Genomic DNA, 23,989 nt, shown 5'->3' on the forward strand with positions numbered 1-23,989 from the left:
TTGTGCCACAGCAGTTCTTTGTAGGATGTTGGTAGGCCCCGAGACCTCAGCCGTCCTTTGAACACCACCCTGCTCCCGTGGTACTGCTCGCTGTGCCTGTGCTGGGCCATGCTGCTGCCTGCAGGCACCCCTGGGCTCACCAGGCTGCTGGGCCCACTCAGAGGGGTTAGCAGCCTGCTGCGGCAGCAGTTGCACCCCAGCCTAGGCTGATCCCCGGCTTTTGTTAGCACTAATTGCTGTAGCTGGCCGTTGATGGCTGCGGGTTGCTGGAGCACTCATCCCTCGGAGGCAGTGGCCACAGGCTCGGCCGGCACTGCCCCTTGTCTCCTCTCCTCCGCCTGAACGCCATCAGAGTCGCTGCGTGGCCAAGGCTGCTGGCTGGCGGTGGCCGTGAGGAGCAGAGGGAGGTGCGGGCAGAGGCACTGCACCTGTACGTGCAGCCACGGGCACGTTTTCAGTCAGGTTTCACCTGGAGCAACCTGAGGAGAGCCTGCCTGGCTGGTTAGCTCTGCAGAGAGGTGCACCACGCTGCCGGGCTCGGTTTACTTGCTCCAACTGTTAGGTTATTTTTTCTTAAATTCATCTCTGCAGTGACAGTGATAGTTAAAAATAAATGTACGACTTCCAGCTCTGGAGACCTCTTGTATTTATTGGTTTCACGGCTACACTGCTCAGCTCTCGTGAGCTTACTCTTCATTTGCAGTTCTTCGTGCAAATGAAGAGAACCCCTTAGAACCCCTGACTTTCTGTGCAGGCTTCTGCTCCTCAGTGGAGACGGCAGTACTCAGGCCTTGTCTGTGTCAGCTGTGTTCCAGTGTGAAGCTGTGTGAACTTTCAGGTAGCAGTACCAGAGCTCCCCTCAGCACTTCAGAATTTTGGTGCCCCTTGAGGTCTGTCTCCACGCTTGTCCTGTAACAGCATTGATTTAACTCTGAGCCCTGGTTAAACGACTGAAGCATTCGGTGGCGTTATTTGTTGTTGTTCGTGACTCGTTTCCTGCTGGTTTATCTAAGGGTAAGTTTGGATATCACTGCCCGCGCCTACGTCAAGAGTCGCGCTTGGTGAGGTGTCTGTGGGCCCTCGGGCCTGCCCTCTGCCCTCCTGGTCCCCCAGGTCCCGTGTTCTCCCGTGGCTCTTTGTGTTGTCTTTCTGTCCCCTTCTGGTTCTGCTTATGTAAGTGCTGAAGATGTTGCTGATCCACGAAGTTCAGTGGAAGCTCTATCTAAGAGTATTTAAAGGTATCAGCACAATCGTTCTGAGGAAGGCTTTAGGCTACTGCAGTTCAAAGATGCATTTTCTCATAATTCTGCATCTTGAAATTGGTCTTAAAATGTTTTATGTTGCTGTTTGTAGAAGCTGCTGGTGTGAATGATTCTTCTGGACAACTGAATTTACCAGTTTAGCAGTCTGTGGTTATATGAAAGGCTCTTTTATACTAAATGTTGTAAACAAGCTGCACGATAAGGTACAAATGAGACTTGACCATCTGATTCATTTAATTTATGGGTCTTGTAAGGATATAGCAGCAAAGTCCAATAAACTATAGAATTAATAAAGTCTAAGAACTCTCTTTATTTGTTATTATCATAATAGCTAAGCACATTGTGAGGGTAGTGAGGTTTGAGAGAGAGGTGCTGGTTTTCCAGCGTTAAGGCAGCGAAGAAGCAGCAGGACTGCCTGTTTTCCTGGCAAGCCTAGGGAGGGAACTGCAGAAGCTGCAGGCAGAAGTGTTCAGCCGAGTTCTCTTTCTTCAACCCTTCACAAAATGCAAAGTACATTTTAGGTGCAAAAGAAAATCGATTGGATATTATTCAAGGTACCTGCAGAGTTCAGCGGGTCTAAGGAATAGCAGTTCTTAATAATAGCTGAAAAGTTTGGGGAACATGGGGATTGAAATTTCTCTTCCTATGAGTCAGAGATTTATGCAATATCTTTGGGCTTTTAATCTTCCTATTAGAAAAACAACTTATGTGAGATTGTTTGATAAAGCATGAATACAAATTGTCACAGATGCTCACCCCACTATATATCATATTAATACCTTCTCAAATTAATTCTTTATAAATATCAGGTCTTAAACTGTAGAAGAGGTATATAAATGGCTGTTGCTGAGCAACGAGCCAGAGAATACACTCCATTCCAAAAGAATGCTACTGTTACAAAGATCAATAATTTCTGTTTTGATTTTTTTGCAAAGTTAATTATGCTCTTTCCCTCAGGTCACAACAAGAATTTAGCTGAGTTTCTGAGAGGTTTGGCAGCCTGCTTGTCGTTTAAGCAATGTCTTTGGCTACTTCCTGATCCTTCCTGATTACTTGCCGTTTTTATAAAAGGAGAGTAAAGTCTTGTCTTTCTTTTCAAACTGCAACCAGCAGCAACGTTTGTTCCAGGGAATGCAGTGCTTCCTTGGGACTGTCTCCACCTGGGAGGACTGACAGAAATTGGACTGACTTCAGCATTGGCAGAACTGGGACCTGCTGCTGCCTCTTGTGTTACGATCAGGATCTCTGGATGGGATTCAGGCTGGTCAAGTTCAGGCTTGTGCTTAAGCTCACCTGGATGTGCATCTGCCTGTATTATCCTGTATTATTAGCACAAAAGATGAAGCTTTCCTGTTTTAAGTTTTTCTAGGCTCAGAGTTACCATCAGTGGTGGTGGCATTGTGAGCAGAGGCTAAGAGACAATATGAGCTGAAAGCAAATTATTCCAGTAGCATCAAATCATGTTTTCAGAGCAATCCTAGCCAAGGAAATCACACAGTTGAGGAGATCCTTTTCTAACAAGTGAGCGTTTTTCATAGATAAGTTGAACTGTTTTACATGATTTTTCACAGGTTTGTACTCTGTCTTGTAGTTATGCGGCACTAACGAGCAGTTTTCCTTTTTCAATCATAATAATGCAGACTGTTCTCTCCAGGTGGCCATGTTCAGAGTCAGTAACAGGTTCACACTGAATGATTTTGGTCAAATTTTGACCTTGGCCAGCTGTTGCTGTTCTGTCAGCTGCTTCAGCTAGTGCTGCCAAAATTGACGGTCTGTCTTTGATCCAGGCATTAACGAACTGCTGTATCGCTATGCAAAAATAAGGTCATTTTTGAAGGAGAGAGAGGCAGTGTCTGTCATAAGGTTTTCTTGATTAACACCTGAAAGACTGTGGGTTTTGAGGCTGTCTGTAAGTGAATAACTAGGTTGTCTTTGCTAAAGTGCAAGTCATATGAGCTCACATGTACGGGCAGGTCTTGCCAAGAACCTAGGGACAGCTTTGTTGAGTTGATTTTTCTGTTTTTTTTTTTGTTTGTTTGTTTGTTTGTTTTTGTTAGGATATGGATTATTTTTGAACTCTTTCAGTCCATATCAAAAGAGCTGTTAAGCTGGATGAAGAGCTGTATCTCCTGCTGTAATTGTGATTAGGCAATGGAAGTGAAGAACTATTTGATGGCTGAAGCGAATGCTGAGCTGCTCACATGGCTGACTCCGTTCTGTCAGCAGTGTCAATTAGTACTTCAAGAGGTTAATATTTCAGAAGAGAAGCTTTGTGAGTCATATGGTCTCATTTGATAGATAATTGTTATAGTCTGCTGATTTCTTCATGTGATCTAAGATGAAATCATGAGGTATGAGAGAACACTGAAATTTTCTATTATATTTTCTTATTATATGAAATTCTGGTAATACAGCAAGCTCTCTGAGCCGCCAGTGAGGAATGAAACCATCGTCCTGTCTTTTCTTTCTGCTGTGAACTCTTCTGAGCAATGACATCGCTGTCACTGAGCATTGCCTTTCCGCAGCCCGCGGTGCCCTTCCCAGAGCGCAGCCCAACAGTTCTGTACTTGGCCTGACTTGGGAGGTGGTGGGGCGGTGGTGTTTCACGGCACTCTGCTGAGGCTGGAACAGAGTCTAGGCAGGAAACTGAATTTTGAAATAATTTGGTTATTTCCTTTTCATTCTGAATTCAGGGCGGTCCTGTCTGTGTGCCTTGTGTTCACTCTGAGCCCTTCCTAAGCTTGTTCAGAGAAAGCACAGCCGCATGAACGCCCAGCTGTTGGTTGATGGCCGCTGCCGACTGAATGGTAGCAGTATTTACCTGAAGTTTTGTTCACTGTCTTTCCTTGAGTCAGTCATACTGTTATCATCCCTATCAGTAGTTCAGGTGGTTTGAAATTTATATTGAAATGTTATAGAGGGTATATTTATATATTTGGTGGCCATCATCAGGCACAATTTCAGTAAAGCTCACTTGATTCTTGCTGTAAGTTGTATTGTATTATAAATTTCAGTGCTATTTTAGGCTAGAATTTCGTCTCCTTTTTAGAAGCCTGACTTGTAATTCAGCGTCTCTAGAAGTTTATCGTATTTTAGTCTTATTTTCACATAGTCATAAACTTGATCTTTAAGGAAGGGTGAATATTAGACATCAAAGAGTAAGGCACTTCTCAAGAGAGCGCCTTGTTCCTATTTCTACCAGAGACAGTTCTTTATTTTCTGCTTAGAGTTGGATCCCATCAAAGGCTGTAAAGCAACGGGTTTTTAACATCAACTGATTATATAAAAGATAGAATGAAAATCCGATTTTGCAAATCATTCTGCTAAATTAATGAGGTGAGAGTGTTGTGAAATGATTCAGTGCTTATAATTAGGAACATCTTTCTCTTTCCTCCCACCTGTTCTTTTTACCAGGTGCTTTCTTTGGCAGGGATTTAAGGCTAGGCAGTGATGCTACAGATGAAAAGCTGCAGCTTAGCGCTCTCAGGATGACTGTAATATCTGTGAGGTTGTGTCATGTGGAAGATTCAGCTGTCTCTAGTAACCCAGTTTCTATGGAGATCTGTTTTCTGCTTTCTCTTTTTTCTCTTCTACAGACAGTAGAAAATACACAGTTTCAGCTGAATAAATTAAAGGTGCCTATTTCATCCTGGCATAGATCACATAATTAGAAACTGCCATGTGACATTTGCTGCCTGAAGTTAACAAAATTTGTGTCTTACTGCTGGCTTTTTAACATCAGTAAACTTGGTACAGCCCAGAGGAAACCAGCCTGCCGGCCTTCTGGCTAGACAGCATTTAAAAGCTTTCCTCTTTTGTGTCACCTTTCCTTTGCTTTCTGTTAATTCGTGTGATGAGAGGGAAGCAGCATCCCATCACAAATACTGAAGATGGGGAACTCTTGCTTTAGCTGAGGAAAAACAAAAGTCATAAAAACTGGGCAAAGCATGGTACATACACTTTTTGTCTTCAGCTGTCTCTGCTACAGTAGCATCTTCTGTGTTAAACCGAGAAACTTGCCCAGCTTATGGCAGGCTTTTGATTCTCAATTTCAAAAAAGAAGAGTTCTGCAAATAGGTGCATTTGGGTAAGTTCGGATGTATGTGTATTTAGGGAACTTTGTGTATTAGGGAATCCTGTGTTCAAAAACACACGTGGAAAGGAGAGAAGAGGTTTTTAGAGGAAGCAATGAAAGTAAAGTTTCAGTTCTTTATTTCATTGTTTTTCTCCTTTCACTCAGTAGAGCGAATTGGGTTACCAAAGTGCCATACTTCACTGGTACCTTTAGCTTCTGATAACTTTATATTTTCATTTATTGTGGGTTTGGTTTTCTTCTGAAAGGTTCTCATACTCACTGTTTCCAGGTGGCAGCGGCAGGAGTCGTCTCTGCAGAGCGAGCGCAGGGCCCAGCAGCAGGCCTGCCTGTGCCTTTCGCTGCGCCCTGGCCCCTTGGCGGCTGCCCTCATGGCCAGCGATGGTGAGGTTGGTTGCAGGTCCTATCCAGCCCCCAGGGATGCTCAGAGTTTGCTGGTTGCACGTTACCTAGGCACGCGATAGGAATTCTTTTATTTTGCACTGGCACAATCTGGACAAGATCTCTGTGCCCACTCTCCTTCAGGACCCCTCTAAAGTGAAGTGACTGAGTTACCTGGACACAGGAGGGAAAAGAAGAACTGCAAGCTTTTGTCAGAAAACTGCTTGGTTTTACTCATCTGGCAGAGGGGTTCTGTTTTCTCTGCCTGGAGGTTAAAGAGGACAGAGAAGTCCCAGCTGATGTTTCAGCACGCGCCTCATGAATTGAGGCTGCGAGCTACCAGCCGAGGCTGAGCAGGACCTGAGGAGCACAGCTCCAGCCTCCCTGCCAGTCCTGTGTCTGCGCATACCCCCAGAAAGCCCCTGGACCTGGGCCTGGCTTCGGGGTCTTACATCCGTGCAGCAGGAGCTGCAGCCCAGCTGGGGCTCTCGGGAGGGTGCGTTCCTCCTGCAGCACTGACTTCCCAGCCGGAGAAGGGAAGCATCAGCTGCTGTTGCCCTGCCTCTGGTTCTCTGCCCTTTTTCTTTGGATTCGTGCTCGAGAGTGTTTTGCAACCGGACTGCTCCTATAAAGCCAAGCAGCGTTGTTGTTTGCAAAGGTAATGGGTGTGGGGAGATCTCGGTGCTCTCCAAGCATTACAAGAGCATCTGCTGAGAAGCTTTCTTGTATTCAAAACGCTGTAGCCTTTTACTAGCGTTACGCAAGAACTCTTTTCATATGTACCTATTTGCATTTATATGCAACTGTAGAAGTAATGATATGGTTTCCATACACTTTTAACTGGTTCTTGAACATGAGATAACCATTGTAACTGGCTTCACTCATTTAAGAATATGAATAATCTTAGTTTTTGAAAACAAGGTGCATGTTTGTTCTGGGTTACATTCATGAATGAAGTTTAACTGCATCTGCCACAAAGTAGCTGAATTGTGTGGAGATGTGTAGCTGGTTTCTGTTGCCTTAGTTCATGCTTGCCATGGGCCTGCTTTTGTTTTAAAATGGTAAATAATAGCCTCTTCATGCTGTGGACAAATATCTAATGCTCAGAACCATTTGTACCATTTTCAGGACTTTATTTAAAAGTCTTTGGGAGGTACTTCGTACTTTATCAAAAGTGAACTGGGAACTTCAGTTCACTTTCTTTCAGTTCTAAACAGTTGATATCAGAATTGGGGGTTTACCCTTGTCGGTGCTCCTGTGGGTTCAAGGAAGAGAAATGCTTTTAGTCTGTGTGTGTGTGCAGTTAGAGTGGAATGGGCAGCGGCTCAGTGGCGGTACCTCTGTACCTAACTGTCTGTAGGGCACATTCAGTTCAGTTCACACCAAACCGACCCCCCCACGAGCCACCCTTCTTCCTGGTGACATTCCCATGACGTGCCAGAGGCAGGCAGGGAATCGCACAAGGTTGGCACCTGTGTTACACTTGGAGAGCCTGACAGAGATCCAGTCCGTACCTTTGGCTTGGGTGAAAATGGTCATAACCGGAATTAGACTTTTTTCTTCTCTATTGTTTTGGAGGCATTTTCAACCAAATCCTTTCATTTTTTTTCTTCTGGCATTCTGGAGACAATCCATTTGAAACTTGCCCTCTTTGCAACTACAAGGGAAAGTTTTTAATACTCCATGTGAAGTAGCTTCGCATGAATTAACTCAGATGTGGCAAAGTGTTCTCATAATAATAAACGTTGCTGCGTGATGTTATATTGTAAAGGCATTTAGAATCGGCTCAAAAGAGTTACTCTTAAGTGATTTTTTTAGTAGCCAGGTTTTTGACCTCTCTGAAAACACAGATGGTTTGGTTTGTAGATTTTCAGCATTTAATGTGCATCTTGGAACATTCTTGGTTCTGGGAAATGCCTTTTCCTTTCTGCGTAGGCAATAAAATTAAGCTTGTGTAGCCCTGTGTCAATAGAAAACTAATTCACCTCAGATGTGCTAATTAACTCATATCTTGCTTATAGGTTTGGCTGCTAAATGTATGCATTTAAAAACAGAAAAGGAAAAAAGGTGTTGGTATGTAATATATGTTGATGATGATTTAACTATGTTGCAGAAAGAAGTCACTAATCTTTTGCTGTTTTCTTTAATATTGCAGTATGCCAGGGTTTGGATCCCTGATCCAGAGGAAGTCTGGAAGTCAGCAGAACTTCTCAAAGATTATAAACCTGGAGATAAAGTTCTTCAGCTTCGACTTGAAGAGGGCAAGGTAGGTCTGTATGTTAAATCAGAAGCTGATCGTTCTTGCTCTTGACAAGAGATTGATGTATCTAACACAGGAAGCTATATTGTTAAACTACATCCGTATTTATATATGTGCAATTATTCTTGTCCACAGACTTTGGGGAGTAATTTTTGTGTGACAGCTTATTTTTCTATAGTTCCTGTAAATTATAATTACATAATTCCATTTTGCCTGATTTTTAAAAATAAGTAAGATTAAAACATTGGTTTTATCCAGCTGCCTGTTACATTCAGTTACATCATTTTTTTCTACTTATGCCCTTAAAGCTCTAACTCTGGCTTGATATTCCAGCGGACTGCAAGGAGAACAGTGTTGCAGAGAAAAAAATGTGACTTTTAAGTTGAGCATAGTCACAGGAAGGTTAATAATGGTAGAATGGAGTGAGGATTAAGAGCATTGAAAAATAATGCTGTATACTGTGTACAGAAATGATAACATCTCTACGAAATGAGCACATCCTTGCAGTTAATGCCTGTTTATTTTTTCTTATGCTGTTTAAATGGTTATTTAATATTAATATATAATGAAAGCGATCCCTCAGGTCTTCTCATAGAAAATGAAGACCTACTGCAGTAGGTCACGCATTTGTTTTCAATTTCTTTTATTCTTACCAGTGAGCAACTTAGATCCTACTTTCAGGTAGAGGTCTACATAGCAATTAAGTAAAATGAGCAGATTATATGTATAGAGTAGCTTACAAATAAAATATTTTACTTGAATGAATTTTAATTCTTTGACTTGCTCACATCTCATATGGCAAACTGAGCAAACCTATTCAATCTGACAAAAGTAATTTTGCACCCCCCGTATTCCAGGCCATGCTTTGATGTTGCACATTTCACATTGCATGTAATAGAATGAGGGTGTTTGCTAGTTAGGATACATTATGTTGGGACAAGAAAATGTCAGGTAAATAAAGTGTTGTTGCCTCTACAGACAGATGCAATTAAAACTCTACATTAGAGATTAATTTATATCTGTATAAATTGTAGGTTGCATTTTTTTCAGGTTACGTTTTTCATAGTGCTCTGTCAACATTCTTGTGTCATATTAGTGTGTATGAAGCTGGCTATAGACTGATGGAAATTTATTTCCTCTGTTCCACTCAAGAGTAAAATAATAAGAAAAAATAATTAGATTTATGATATGATATTTCAGCTTATTTAATAAAAAGATATGGCAGAAAAAGCAAGGGATTTCTTTAAGTAATAGTTTGAGAAAATGATATACCTTTATTGTTACCTATTGAATACAGAAAACCCTTTTGGAAAAAAATTAATTACGTTTTTCGATAACAGCCTGCTAACTCAAATCATCAGATAATTTAAATCTTGTTTTGTGCTTTTATAACTTGTGAATGTTTTGCTGGGAGAAAATAGTTGGAGATATTGAATGAGGAAACCTAAACACCAGTTCTTTCAACACGTTTCCGTTTGATTTTCAGGACCTAGAATATTGCCTTGATCCGAAGACCAAGGAACTCCCGCCCTTGCGAAACCCTGACATACTTGTTGGTGAAAATGACCTCACAGCACTCAGTTATCTCCATGAACCTGCTGTTTTACACAACCTCAAAGTTCGATTTATAGACTCTAAGCTCATTTATACCTATTGTGGCAAGTACTGTCTTTTTATACTATAATCTTCACACTGAATGCACTAGACAGGAAAAGTTGATTATTGATATATGTGCTTTTAACTTAATGGTAGGGCATGTTGGGCTATTCCTCTGAAACTCCCAGTGTTTGTGGTCACTAAGTGCATCAAGTCAGCTTGAAAGTATTAAGGCTCAGAGAAAATTGACTTCACTTTATGGCCCTCTAGCTTCCCAATGGACTCTGTTTATAAAATGTGTATTCAGCAATCTTAGCTTGCCCATTGTTCCCTAATCATTGTTCCCCTTAGGCATGCTTAGGTCAGTGCTGGCTGGAGGGGAGCTTCACATGCTGCAGATGTAGGAGGTCAGCCTGGCTGTTTGATGGATTTATTGCTTCCTCCCTTTGATTGCCTCCATCTGTATTGAGCACCTGTTTCTATGTGCAGAAGATACCCGTTTATTTTCCTTTTCATGTTTTCCAATCAGTGGAACTATGCAAGTGAATTTGTAACAGTGCATGAGCCAATGCTTCTCTGTTCAGAATCATGAACAATGCTGGTTTTCAAAATACCGTTTAACTCAGAGTAGAGGTTACCTGTGATATTTTCAGGTAGCCAAAGTGGGGAGAAGTTACTTAATGATCACTTCATCATTGGTACAAAATTACAGCTGTGTTGTCTGTTTTAAGGACACTTTTTGAGGTATTTCAAGCTTAAGGTTTAGATTTCATGCTTCTGGGCTCATTTCTGTGTGCACATGTATTTCTTTTAAATCGTAGTGTTTAGTCAGAACACATTTTGAACTTTTCATATAACCTTTCAATATATAAAATCTGTTATTTTATCAACCATTTCTTAATTTATCTTTATTTTGGATATTGTGCTAATGCTTAAGGAACGGTTTAAGTCATTAGATATTTTTTATTTTTTATTTTATTTTTTTTTACATTTAAGCTTAGTAAAACAAAACATAATATAATGATGTGATTGCTGGAAACCAGATACTGAAAATTTCCTTCTTGTAATTGTCTGATTAAAACAAAGACACATTCTTCCAGTACATGTAGACAAATTACCATGTGTATATTCATCATAGCCCAGTTTATGCCAGCAGAAAACATGCCCCATGATTTCTTTTTAAATACACGGTTTTACTTTATTTCTAATCAGACTTTTGTAGGACAGTCCCCATTCTCGCTATGGCGTGCCAGAGGATATTGAGCCTTCTTGATGCCATCATACGTTAGACTTGCTATTTATAACTCCATTGTACCTCGTGTCACTTTGCAGACTGTAGAGCAGGCTGTGGAATAGTGTTGCAAGATGGCCCTCGGCAGATATGAGTGAATCCTGGCTGCAGGTGTCTGAAGAAAGAACTTGTATTTTGCAGCTGAAGGCCCTGTCCTGTCCTGGTCTTCAGGTGGAATGTGCCAAGTGTCAATTTTTCCCTGTTCTGGTCACTGGTACAGCTCCCCAGTGCTGATGGGTATGGAGGGATAAGGTAATCGGCATGTTCAGCTCCTCACAGTGGGCACAGTGCAGACATTAATGTCCCTCTGGCCGTTCCTAATCTGTGGGCGCTTAGCAGAGCACATCTGCTCCCAGCCCTGCTCTCAGCAGTGTCCAGACCACGGGGGCCTGAATCAGACTTCGCCTCCCTCTGCTTGCAACCAGCCTTCATTCCCAAGGTGTGGGATCCACACCTTGTCCCTCACGTGGTCAGCATGTGGCCAGAGGCACAGAATGACTGAGGTTGGACAGGACCTCTGGAAGTGAAGCTCCCTCCTTAAAGCAGGTCTGACGAGGTGGGGGTGCTCATGGCTTCGACCAAAGAGCGCTTGGGCACCTCCAGTGGTGGAGATACCACAGCTCCTCTGGGCAGCCCCTGCTAAGGGTGCGTGATTTAATCCCTGAACATGGACAAAGCCCATGTTTCCGTCCCTAGTGCCCTCGAGTAAAGCTCCTGATGGGGGAGCATTCAGTGAAAGGGCTTTTGTGTAACCGGAGTCCCATGGCCTGAGCTTGTAAATTGTTTCCAATTTATGGGTTTAGTGGTTCCATGCCTGCAAGTGCCATGCCCTTACCATGAGACAGCCTGCCTGGTTTGTGTTGTTTGCTTCTAAATATGGATTATGTTTAACATCATTGAAGAGTTTTTCAAAAGGAGTGTGTTGTCAGCTGGTTTTGTTTTGCTGTTTGGGAAAACTTGTTGTTTTCATGTTTTTCCTAGTGCTACTTCAGTTGTGGGTTTGGCTGATTTTTTACAGTTTCTCCTGTGGCTGGAAGGCCTTTAGCAGCTTGTGGGGTTTGGTGATGTGGGATTGCTGAGCTTGATCACCCTTCGTGCTTCCCAACACAAAGTGACACCTCTGGGAAATGCATGCTGCGTGAATTAGAAACATGGGGACTGGGCACTGTGGCAGTTTCAGGTGGCCACGGTGCAGGTGACTGAGGCTGGACGCTGCCTGAACCGAAGAGTGTGCTCTGAATTTGTTATCTTGGGTGGTAGGCGTAGGTATGGTACATTACAGGCTAAGTGAAATGAAGTTGGTGAGTTACCCCTAAAAGTCTGCTGCTTTGGTCACAGACACTCACCTTGCAAACCACTATCAGTTTCTGTCCTAAGTATGTGCTGCTTCCCCTCTGCAAAAGATTATTGCCTTAGAGCTTTGTCCGTGGAAGGAGCTGTATGTGCCTCCTTAATCTGATTCAGACGTTAGCCAGGTTAGTTTAAATACCCGCTGAAGATGGTTTGAGCTAACCCAGTTGATTTAGCCTGAAGGAGATTTAAAAATGTTTTAATCTACCAAGAGAATTATGGTAACATTGCTCTCAACCAGCAGAACTAGATCTGGGATGGATGAATTTCCACAGCCCTAGAAATTAATTAAACTATTCTTTCAGTAGTGTACTATGTCAAATGGTATTAAATTCTGGAAAATTTCACTTTGAGGTAACCCAGACTTTTAAATAGAAGAACTCCTGATTTCTTAACAGGGCAGCCTGTCACCAGAAATCCAGAGGTGATTTACAGTTTTGTTTTACTGTTGAGAACATGAAATGAAGAGTTACTGGAGGAAATTGAAAGGAAAAATTGAATGTTTATATGGAAAAACTGCTATGGCTATGATCAAAACTCCAGCGAAAACTGCTGATTAGTTCAGATGTAAAAAATACTGCCTTTTATAAAGGACAGCAACCTTTAAATTAATAAATTATTTGCAATAATATGCAGTTTACCCACAGGAGGGTGAATACATTCAAAATGAAAGAATTAGCTACCTTGAATTGGGGTATATGTAAGAAGAATGGCAAGAAGAGTAGCCAGAGTTCAATTTAATGTAACTGTAAGAATGAGAACACACACGATGTGGGAAGGGCCATGATATTTGTTATAAAAACAGCCATGTGATTTAGTAGAGATAGCAAGAAATTATATCTAAATTATTCTGGATTATAGTCTTGTGAGATAGCCTGATTGAAAGTTCCAGAGAAAGCATGTTTTTTCTGCCTCACTTGTTTTGGGTATTTCCAGGTGGTGGTGGCGTGTTGATCTTACAAGCCACTCCTGAAATGAAGTGATTTTAATACACTGGAGACTTGTCACGGGGCTGCCCATTTTGAAGTCAAGGCTTTGTTTGTGCCAACGTAGCCAAAAGCAGGAGGAGGGAATTGTCTGAAGTCTTGCACAGGTTTTTAAATGTCTCTTGGATTAGACTTGTAAGCCCGAGAGGCTTTAGGAGCCTGTCCAGCCCGGCTTGCAGCCGGGCAGTGAGGTGGAGCAGGCCGGGGTGGTTAATGCTCGGCTCTCGCTGCACGACAGCTCCCACTGGGACTCTCCCTGACTGCTGCCGTGCTGTGTGCGCTTTGCTAACGAGCTGTACTGCGCAGAAGTTCTGAGAAACCTCATCGGGGTGCTACGAGTGTCAGAGCAAGTGCAAGGGAATTAGCAGAGACCTGGCTAATGAGCTGCACGAGGCGTGTGTGCCCAGCTCCCATGGGAGGGCTGCTGCAGAAGAGCCCCTCCAGGTGTTCAGCGCTGAGCGGGGCCCTGAATCCCTCACACTGCGAAGCCATCAGAGCGGCTTGGGCGCAGAGCAAATGAGTCGTCTCAGTCCTCGTCATTTTCCCTAGCAGTTGCACATTGTTGATGAAATTAGGAATCGTGGCATGGCTCTCGTTCAGTGCTGAAACGGGCCTGAGAAATCCTGAGGATGCGTCCCCAGCAGTGCTGCTGAGGAGAGGAAAGGGAGGAAGCATTCCTGCGTATTGGCAAAGGGCCTGCAGGATCCAAGGGTGCTTCCTGGTATTATTCATAGCAGTGAATTTCCTGGCATTCTCTTGGCAGCATCGCCGAGGCCCTGGGACACCACCACCTCTTCCCTGCCCTGGCTGTGTCCAGCCACGCTCCCTTGTCCTCTGCAGCGCTTGGGAGAGCGTGCTGGGAGGCTGCTCTTGTACCAGGTGTCCTGGTGTCTACCTCTGCCTCCCCTGTGCTCAGCAGGGCACCGAAAGCTCTCACGTCCCAGACCGAGCTCCCTCTTGGCTTTGCCTTGCAACCCATCCTCCACCTCTGCAATGCCATCTTTGTGCTGCGAGCAGCTCAAGGAAATTATCATCAGCCGGTGGTAGACCAGGCTGGGGCGGCCGGTCTGGTTGCTCTCCTGGGCTGCCAGCTCCTCTCCTGTGCTGGCCTGGATCCCTGGCACACAGGCACACAGCAGCTCCGTGCCCTGTGGACCCCTTTGGAGCAGTGCCACAGTGAGGGCAGGGCAGGCAGGCGTGGGGAGCCGCTGGTTCGCCCACCCCAGCCTGGCTCCCAGGTGCCCCCCAGCTGCTGATTTTCAGGTCATCTGATGGGCACCGCAAGGTCCTTTAAAAAAAAAAAAAACGACTTTTCAATTGCTTTTTCCCAGTTTCAAAGTGCAGGTTTTCCTTGCACTGAGAATATTCCTCAAGTCTGCCAGTACTGAGCTCCTTTATGCCTGCACCCCCCTTTAGTTCTGGGCTCGTCAATACAGCGTTAACAACTTGGCGTGCTTTTTTACAGGGACTTTTACTGGAGTTCCTGAGTCACTTGGGTGAAGTCATGGCTGATGGAAAAACACTGACTCGGTTAGGTAGGCGTGCCTAGACATCTAACTAGCCAGATATTTGAGGACATAGATCAAGGTCTCTCAGATCTCTTCTTGAAAACTTATCTGTCATTGTCTAATGCTTTTGCTACAGTTTGTGCTTGATTTATAAATACATGACAGGATGTAAAAATGGGATGATGCTCACAGCAGCAGAGCCAGATCATAGGCTCTTTCACTTCCCTCCTCCCAGCTTTTGCATGGAAAATTTCTTAGATAGAAATCACAGCACTAATCTGCATAGAGCAGAGGGCTGGGATCTGCCCTGAGGAAGTGTGTGCGTGTGCATGTGAATCTCTGAGTAAATTTAGAAATGTGTTGAATGCCATGGAGATGCTTTCAGCGTGGGTACTTCGGGGGCGGGTTGTCCAAGGAGTGTCTATAGCATGCTTGCTACAGGCGTTACACAGCCACACGCACCACGAAATACATATGTGAGGAGATTCTATTTTTAAAATGGCCACAGTTAAAATTAGAGTTTCTCTTTTTTCCCCTCCTCACCTCTTCAAGGTGAGGATTAATTACCATGTCAAGAGAGCATGTTTTGCCTTCAATGGCCAGGTCTCACAGGGCAGTGATCAGTGCTTTCACTTCTGCATGGAGCAAGTAAAAGTTTCCTACTGATTGTAAACTCTGTGGAAGCGAAGGGAATCGGTACTCTTTGTTCAAAGCTTCCTTGTGGGCAGAGAAATCCTCATTTCTCGCAGGAAAGAAAATTGGACCAAAGCACTTTGTGGATAGGAAAGATGTGTGGCGTAAGACTGAGTTTTCCTGTGAAAGAGAATGGAACTGGAAGTAGTCTCTGTGGGGAGAGGAAAAGGATGGCACAAGATTAGAAATGGTGTAGTAATGAGGGGTATAAAAAAGACAGGTAAGTGCATAACTGTGATGGAAAAAATAGAAAATGGAAAGTATAAGTAGTTACCCGTTCAGACATATAACATGAGGACTTCATGGTACCTTCTAGAGGTATAATTATTTTCTAACTTGACTGTGTGCCTCTGTATATTGGCCCCATGCTAATATGGCTGTGTGTTTTTTTGATCCCCTTCAGAAGGGTCACTGTACAGACCTCCTCCAGGCAGGAGGTTGTTCTGCCAGATAGTAGAGAGAGACCTCCTGGCATCCAACTGACACCGTCTCTACTTTGTTGCTTGTAACAAAAACTGAAGGTGTTAGTCCTGGGCATGGCATAACTCCTGAAGGGTTAATACCCTTTACGTAATTCAATTTCTGGTCATCAAGGCTGTATAGTAGCTATAATTCACAAACACAGATACAATAAAATACAGGGAAATACAATGCACATTGATCGATTTACTGTGCTGAACAGACTATTCGGAGTGGGCACGCTGAATCTAGTTGTGTTGTTCATGCATGCTAGCTTTAGGAAAGGCAGGCAACAAGATGACGTACAAAGCTGTTTCCAGTGTGTTCCCTGAAGCAGGGTAGAAGTAAACTTACTCTACTTTTTGTACACAAAACTAAGTTCAGACTAAATATCCCTTGAAGTCAATAATAAATCAAGTCCTTATTCTTGTGTAGTTAATATTTTTAGAAAAGGTAGAAAAATAGTTGGTGCTAAAGCCATTTTTATTTTGTTTTGAAACAACTATTAATAACTCTCTTTGTTTCATTTCCCTTGTAGGTATCGTCTTAGTGGCCATAAATCCTTATGAACAACTGCCTATCTATGGCGAAGATATCATCAATGCGTACAGCGGCCAAAATATGGGGGATATGGATCCACACATCTTTGCAGTGGCAGAAGAGGCATATAAACAGATGGCCAGGTTTGTAGACAACATGAGTTTTGAATTCATAGTTTTTTTGGAAAGGAATAAAATTTAAAATTTCTGGCCAACAGACTTCTTTTCATTTATGGCTCATTAAGTAGTTTGCAAGATCTATTTTTAGTACATGGTTTTTAGTGTTTTAGTGTATTTCATAAGAGATTAAGTTGTCCAAATTAGTGAACAGTAAAACATTATGAATGCCTTGGAGATCCTGGATGCTGACAGGTAACAGGAATAACCACAGATCTCTTCAGAATTTAGGTCTAAAATTAGTCCAGTGCATGATAAGATTATGTTATTTTAAATTGATTAGCAAACTGTGGAGATTCTTTTTAATCATTGGTGGCTTTTTAAAGGGAGACATGCCAGATTCTTAACTGTTTCATATTTATGTATGATACTGATAACAGAAAAAGAAAAATCACCCAGCTTATGAATGCTACATGCTATTATAGGCTCCTAGTCATGTCAGTAGAGTCCCAGCTATGTAATCTGCTTTTGACTGTTATTGACTAGAATTAAGAGGGAGTGCAGGACTGGTTGCACAGAGAGTGCCCCAAAACAGTGTCTCTAAGGACACTGTAACAGCTGTGCAGGAAGTCCTTATTTCCTCAAAAACTGCATGAAAATGAACTTGCAGATTAAGGAAAGTCGTTGTTAGAAACTGTTCTTCTCCCTCACCCCAAGAACCTGCCAATTTGAGAAGGTTTTTGAAATAGTTGCCATCGTAAGAGTCTTTCAGGCTACTGTGTCATCTTAGGTTAGCAAAATGGTCACTGCTATCCTCACTGTTCAGCTACAAGCTATTGGTATAGTTTTCCTTGTTGACAATACAACTCATGAGCAAATCAATCAAGTAAAAAAGTGAAAAAGCTTTGAATTAAATGCAGTGGCCCTCCAGCTCTACTGCAGAAGGGGGATGCAAGGCAAAGATGGGTTGAAAACGATAAAATGTTCATTTCCACAATTAGCTACCTGTTCTCTTAAAAATTCCTATGAGTGCTAGAATGAATAGCATGTTCCATACGTTGTGAAGTCAGTTGTGTATGTGAATACCATGATTAACTTGATACCCACGTAATAGGTAGTTTGAAAAGAAAGTGGTACAGTACACAGTGCAACATTTCATGCCTTAGGGTAATTGCAAAGTAGGCAATGTTTCAGGAATACTGTACACTTGCACTGTTTCTGTGCTAGAGGTACTCACTTTCCTTCTACTAAGAAAAAAAAGGCAACTGGTATAGGAGTACAAAGGCAAAACTGGTATGTCATGACAGTTACATCTGCATTGTGGCTCTTTCAATCTAGATAGCGGTTTTTCTACAGGTTATTGTTAGTCAAGTCACTCTAAAAGCTCAATGAAGTAAAAATATGTTAGACCTTTTGTACATCTGAGGCACAGTACATACCTGCAATTATGTCAGTGGGGGATGTGATCCAAATTCCCAGAGTTTTTCTTAGTGTTAACCAGCAGAGGTTAATAGAGTTGGTTGGAAGGTGATCTCTCTCCACTGGCTGCTTTTAACCACTGTCTAGAGTGGCTTACCTCTTACCTATGTGGAAACTTCAAATTCCTGGATTTCCTGTATTCTGTTCACTTGTTAGCTGAAGCCTGTACAGTGAAGATTTCTGTCTGCATTATCTTCTATTTCCTTCTCTGACATCAGAGGTAGGCTCAGAGGGCTGAGATTTTGGCGAGAGTTTCTCCTGTGGCTTTTTCTTTTTGAGTTAATTGCCTGCTCTTCAGTTCTAGATGCACCCTCCAGCAATTCTGCTATCCTGAATAATAACAAATAAGGTGTGGTAGAAATTTATTTTTGAAACAAATTATGAGAAATTACATAAGCATGGAAATGATCTTAAATAATCCTCTAGCATCAATGAATTAATTCCTTTGTGTGCCTACAACATGTTATAGATGTTGTTGTTATTCTTTTATGAATAAATGACAGTACTTTCATAGGTGCAAAGTGAAATCTGAGCACGCAATGAAAATTCATAACATTCCTCTACACTGAAGTAACTATTTCATTGTTTATTTACTTTCCTAATGTTTATTTCCTTTTCTCTCTATTCCTCAACACTGAAGTAACAATTCCATTGCTTATGTATTTTCTTAATGCTTCTTTTCTCTCTATTTTTGTTTGATTGTTTATTTTTAAGAATTTCTACTGTCATTTAGACTTACGGGGTGTTTGCTAGTTAAATGAGGTTTTTGAATGCTGTTTCCAGTTCATTAGTTGCTTCCTACTCTTTAATATCAGTGATAAATTCTGCACTCTAAATAAATCACTTTTTACTCCTGAATTACGAAGTTAAAAGAAACAAAACGTGAATATTTACAGCTCTGCTGTTTGTTATCTAAAAAAGAAAATCCAATTGTATATGACTTTCATTAATGATTTAATAATTGCATCAACTGTTCATATGGTAGCTATATTGATGGCAGCAATCTGCATTTATGCATATATATATATGCAGAGATTTATTTTTCTGCTGCTTCTAATCTGTCCTAACTCCATGTTTAAATGATGACGGGAATAATTAGTCATGATGCTCCTATCCATAATGCTTCAACACATAAATATTTAGTCCTTAAGTCTTCTTGTTATCTATAATTCAACGATTTAGAATTTGTTCTTGCCAGCTTATTGCTTCCTTTACTGTGACTGCGAAACTCTTCTCTTGTTTGGTTGTAACTGTTCTGCAGTCTTCTTTAGCCAAACAAAATGACCCATGACAGCTAGTCATAGTAAACTAAGTATTTACGTTGTGTCTTCAGTACATACAATACAAAAATATGGAAGATTAGTAAAAAGCAACATGGCTCTTCTTTACCCACGCATGATCATCAAATAACTGATTTTTGTTACCGCAGCCCAGTAAAACATGCACAACTTTTTAGGACTACTTTCAGTTTGGATTTGTATTTCTTTGCTTTTTTCCAACAGAGCAAAGTGTCTGGGCAGTTAGTCTGCAGTGTGGTGGGGCAGCACCAGGGGTTATCAATAGGTTATCAAAGGTTTTATCAATACTTTCTCGGTCTGTTTTGTTCCATTCCTATTGTAGTTAGTGACAGAAAGAGCAGAGGTCAGTGCTTTTCAATTTAATAAATGAAATTAGTCTTTGTTTTCTGATTAATTAGTAAAGTTGTTAAGCGAAGTGCAAGTTGAGTTACATCTGCAAACAGAATTACATATTGGTGAGATCCCTATAAAACTCAGTGAGTGCTAAGATGGAAAGCAATACTGTTTTAAGAGTCAGTCTCTGAAGGTTTGTTTTTTACTATTTGGACAAATCATAATGATTTATTCGATGTTAGCATGTATCTTTGTCATTAAATTATCTTTAATAAGTAGGCTGCCTATCCATTTTGTCAGTTTTATGGCATGTGTCTGATGGCTCTGAGCTACATGAAGATTTGTTTATATTACTTTTTGTTAAGAAGGAAGCCTGGTGAGCTGGTGAGTAGGTGTTTTAAAAACACCTTGACTGACAATCTCCAGTTATCCGAGCCATCCCAAGCTGATGTCCTGTTATAAAAATGCACTTTTGGTTAGGTGCTGCTTTGTTTCCCATTGTCTCACAAATGGATCCTGTGTTCACACCCACCAGAAATTGGGAGAGGGATGGTGAACAATGCGTCACAGGTCTGCATGCAGTTACAAAACGAGAGCCTGCCATGGTAGGTAGGCACTGTGCAGGCGTACAGCAGCCTGCTTTGACGTATGACTGTGACATACAACTTTTCAGATGAAATACTTACCTTGAAGAGAGATGATTATTTTGGGGCTTTGCTGTTAAAATTAGAATGAAAAGGGAAATAAATTGTCATTTCTGGGGCAAACGGATGATTTGGATTAAGGAAGTAACCCTTATACTTTGGGTCTGACATTTTGTGATGATACCAAGTATAAGACAGCAGGTAGACTATTCAAGCTGATATAACATCAAGGATCTACTTGTTTGAGCAGTGATTATTTTTAGGCAGCAGAAGGGTTAAGCATGGTTGTAGCTGGAAGCTGGAGTTCATGTGAGGTGTCCTGCTGGTAGCTAAGCAATGAGCTTTAGTAAACTACTGCTAGAGTGACCTCTGACTAATCCCCAGATAAATCACTTCCATAGTGCTGGCTCATCTTTGTGCTCCTCTGGTGTGCAATCTGTCATGATTTTGCAGCATGTGCTGACCTCAGTTTTCTTAATTTGTATGTGTCAAGAGATGTTACCATCATTTCATTATCTTTTCACCTTTTTGCGTTTGTACAGTCCAGAGCTGTTTTTCCTGGATACTGTTGAAATGGCAAGTGGTGCAATTTGTTCACTGAAAAAAGTATATGTGCTGTTTTTGAGAGTGATGCGAAATGTTCGTACCAAGCTGTTGTTGAACAGGACCATAAGATGTTTCAGAACTTGTGGAGTTTTGTAGTAGCTGAGTTTGCAGCTGAATCAGCTTATATATAATGGTAATAGCTCACCTTTGTGTGGCACTTCCATGAGCAGATCTCGAAGTCCTTTACAGAGGAGATCACTACCATTTTTTCCGTTTGTTGAAACAGACATAGAGAGTTGGAAATATCCTAATCCAGTGTCTGATGGCTTGATCCCACCAGCTTCACAATAAAATGCAAGTGATTGATAGTGCTGCACTTGAATGGGTTTCATAGCAACATTCTCCTGTAGCTTATTTGTTTTCAACATACAAAAATTAACATGCTAGGTTTTTCATGCCTTCGTTTCCTGCAGACTTAAGGTATCTCTGTGCCAGGCAACAGATACCGTTTCCTTTTATAAAAGACTTCATGTTTTCCAGGCACTCTACATTCACTAGTCTGTGTCTAATGCTAATATATCATTTTCCACTTGCATAGAAAAAAAACGCTAAGGTGGAGATGGTATGCTGTGGCCATGCCTCTTGTCACCCCAGAGCTGGATCCCAACACAGAGCTTCTAGCCTCCAGTTCCTTTGCTCAGAACATCCTCTTTTGTCCAGCAGCTGAACAGGATGTCAGTGAGAAGTGCTGCTATGTTTAATGAGCAGTTAAACTAGAAATGTATTTAGGAATGTGGTTAAAGAAGATGGTTTGTTGGACTAATATTTCTTACCTATTAAAGTGAATACTCTTTACAAAGAATTAATTTACTGATTAGTCAGTACAAACTGTGACTCAAGGTGCAGCTAAACACATCTGAATTGTTGGAGCATGGTTTATGCAAAGAGCAGGGTGTTTCTGGTTGGAGCATGTGAGATCCAGATAGTCAAAATAAACTGATGGTACAGGGTGTGCAGGTGGGACAGAGCAAGAAACCGAACTGCTGTTCTGCACAAGAAGTGACCCTTCTTGCTGGGCACAGCGCTAATAACCAACTCTTTTAATTCCCCCCATCACACTGACACAGAATGGTTCAAAGCCCTTTAGTCGCTAGTAATAATCTTTAACACTGATACAGCATTCTGTACGTTTTTTTTAATTTTATTTTGTACAAAAGTTGGCTTGTTACTCCACACAACAGCCCTTTGAGAGTGGAAGAAATAATTCCTCGTGTCAGGCCGCACCTTGTGGGATGTGCCAACACGGGCGGGTTTGTCGGCTCCCTCAGCGGGAGCGCAGGGATGATGTGGCTCTGCAGGAAGGAGGAGCAGTGCAGGTGAAGGCAGAACATGGGGCTGGCATTTATCGTTGCTGAGGTGCTGACGGTGCAGGGGAGACTTGTCCCGAAGGAGGACACCTCCCAGGCAGGCTCAGCAGGCCCAGCAGAGGGAGTAGACAGAGGCCTTCGTCCATGCGGGCTGTTGGCAGTGCTGGGAAGTACAAAACCAGGGTGCTTTTCCTATAAAGGAGGCCAGAGAGCCAAATCCAGAAACCAGGGGATAATGGAACTTATTTAGGGCTGCAAATTTTTGTGATTAAAATAGCTTGTTCAGAAGGTTAATGAAGGGCAAAAATGCTGCCGCTGTGAGAAGTAGCGGGCGGGCGGCCCTGGCCTGGCACCTCCCCGAAGGTGCTGCTGTTCTGTCTTGATCCGAGAGCACTGGAAAACTGCCGAATGAATTCTTATTTATTTATTGATCAGTTAAATTACTCGTGGTTGAAAATCAGATCCTGGACTTGTTCCTGTAATGGCTCCTGATGGACACGGTGCTGAATTTCCAAGTCCTTCACGGTGAGCACGTGTCACTTCATGTGCATGGCCTGGCCTCACTTGCTGCCGCATGATGCCGTGCTGTGTTAAACCTTCCCAAGCTCGAGGCTTTTACAGCTGCCTTTTATTTCGGGACAAGTGTAAAAGGCAATTTTGGTCCTTCAGAAAAGCAAACAGGTGTGCCCACAGAAGCATCGTGCAGAACTGGGTTGTGGTGGACCAAGCAGTGAACGTGGCACCCAAGCCAACACAGGACAGAGAGCTGGTGCTGGTGAGAGCGTGGGCGGTGAGCTCTGCGTTACTGCAGAGGTCAGAGGGATGAGAGGCTCTTGTAGTGCAGACACAGTAGCTGTGAATAGCTGCTTGGGAGTTGCAGAAGAGCAAGCTGGAAAGGGCTTCAAAGTGTGCATAGAAGAGCTCCCTCTGTCTGGGACATTGCATACAATCTGAATACACAGCACTACATTAAAACCTAACTGTAGTGTCACTCTTAACTGAAGCAGCGCAAACCCCCCTGGAAATTTGCTAAAAGTTTGGATTCAAAAAAAGGCATGTAGTAAATACAGGCGTTGCATGTACATGTGTACAACTGGCCCATTTCACATTGCTTTAGACCTTGTGCCCTGTATTACAGACACAGAGCGATGCTATTTTTATTCACAGTTAGCATACTGCACTGTGAAATGCAATAGCTTGTTCTGAGCTATTGTTTGCATTTCTGTGCTGAAAGGCCACTGTGACTAAGGTTACCACATTTCTGTCCAGAATTTCCTGTAGAGAAATGCATGGGTGTATGCTGCGTCCTTCACCTGCATGTGCACTTTGGCCATGTCCAACAATGTAGTGTGAATTACAGGAATGTAAAATCCTTTTCTTTCTCCAAAACCATGTTTTGTGCTGAAGAAGAGTGTTCTAGGAAACTTTTTGGTTTTAAGTTTGCAATCACTGGTGTTTTAGAAAATGCTCCATCCAATTCAATTTATTGAAGTGAGACCTATTTAGTGAGTCTTCAGATGAGGTGTGCAAAATCTTACCATTATCCATATACCATGGATTTACCCTTCTGTTTCTCTGATAGCACCTCAATGTTTTGTTCTTTCCCAGCCATTCTTCTACTACTCATCCTGTTTCTGGTATCTGAAAATGCACAGTCCTTTGAAGACTGTGCTCCCTTCAGCCTGCTGGGGCTGGGAAGTTCCTTCCTAAATTTTTTAGTAAGTTAATCAAGTTGTTTTCTGCGAAGGTCACAAAGCATTCGATACTGCAGAGAATTCTTACTTTAT

General features: G+C 42.2%; 1 protein-coding gene across 8 annotated transcripts in view; it reads left to right on the plus strand.

Moving 5' to 3' along the window:
- The window catches only part of MYO5A (myosin VA), a 101,962-nt gene that overhangs the window by 11,884 nt on the left and 66,089 nt on the right, over positions 1-23,989 (plus strand). For all 8 annotated transcript variants that reach the window (XM_084531954.1, XM_084531949.1, XM_084531951.1 and 5 more), the window contains exons 2-4: positions 7,892-8,002; positions 9,483-9,654; positions 16,418-16,562. In XM_084531954.1, the coding sequence (XP_084388080.1) occupies positions 7,892-8,002; positions 9,483-9,654; positions 16,418-16,562 (428 nt within the window). The remainder of the gene's footprint in view (positions 1-7,891; positions 8,003-9,482; positions 9,655-16,417; positions 16,563-23,989) is intronic.

Source organism: Aythya ferina (genome assembly GCF_964211825.1).
Source record: "Aythya ferina genome assembly, chromosome: 11".
Taxonomy (NCBI): domain Eukaryota; kingdom Metazoa; phylum Chordata; class Aves; order Anseriformes; family Anatidae; genus Aythya; species Aythya ferina.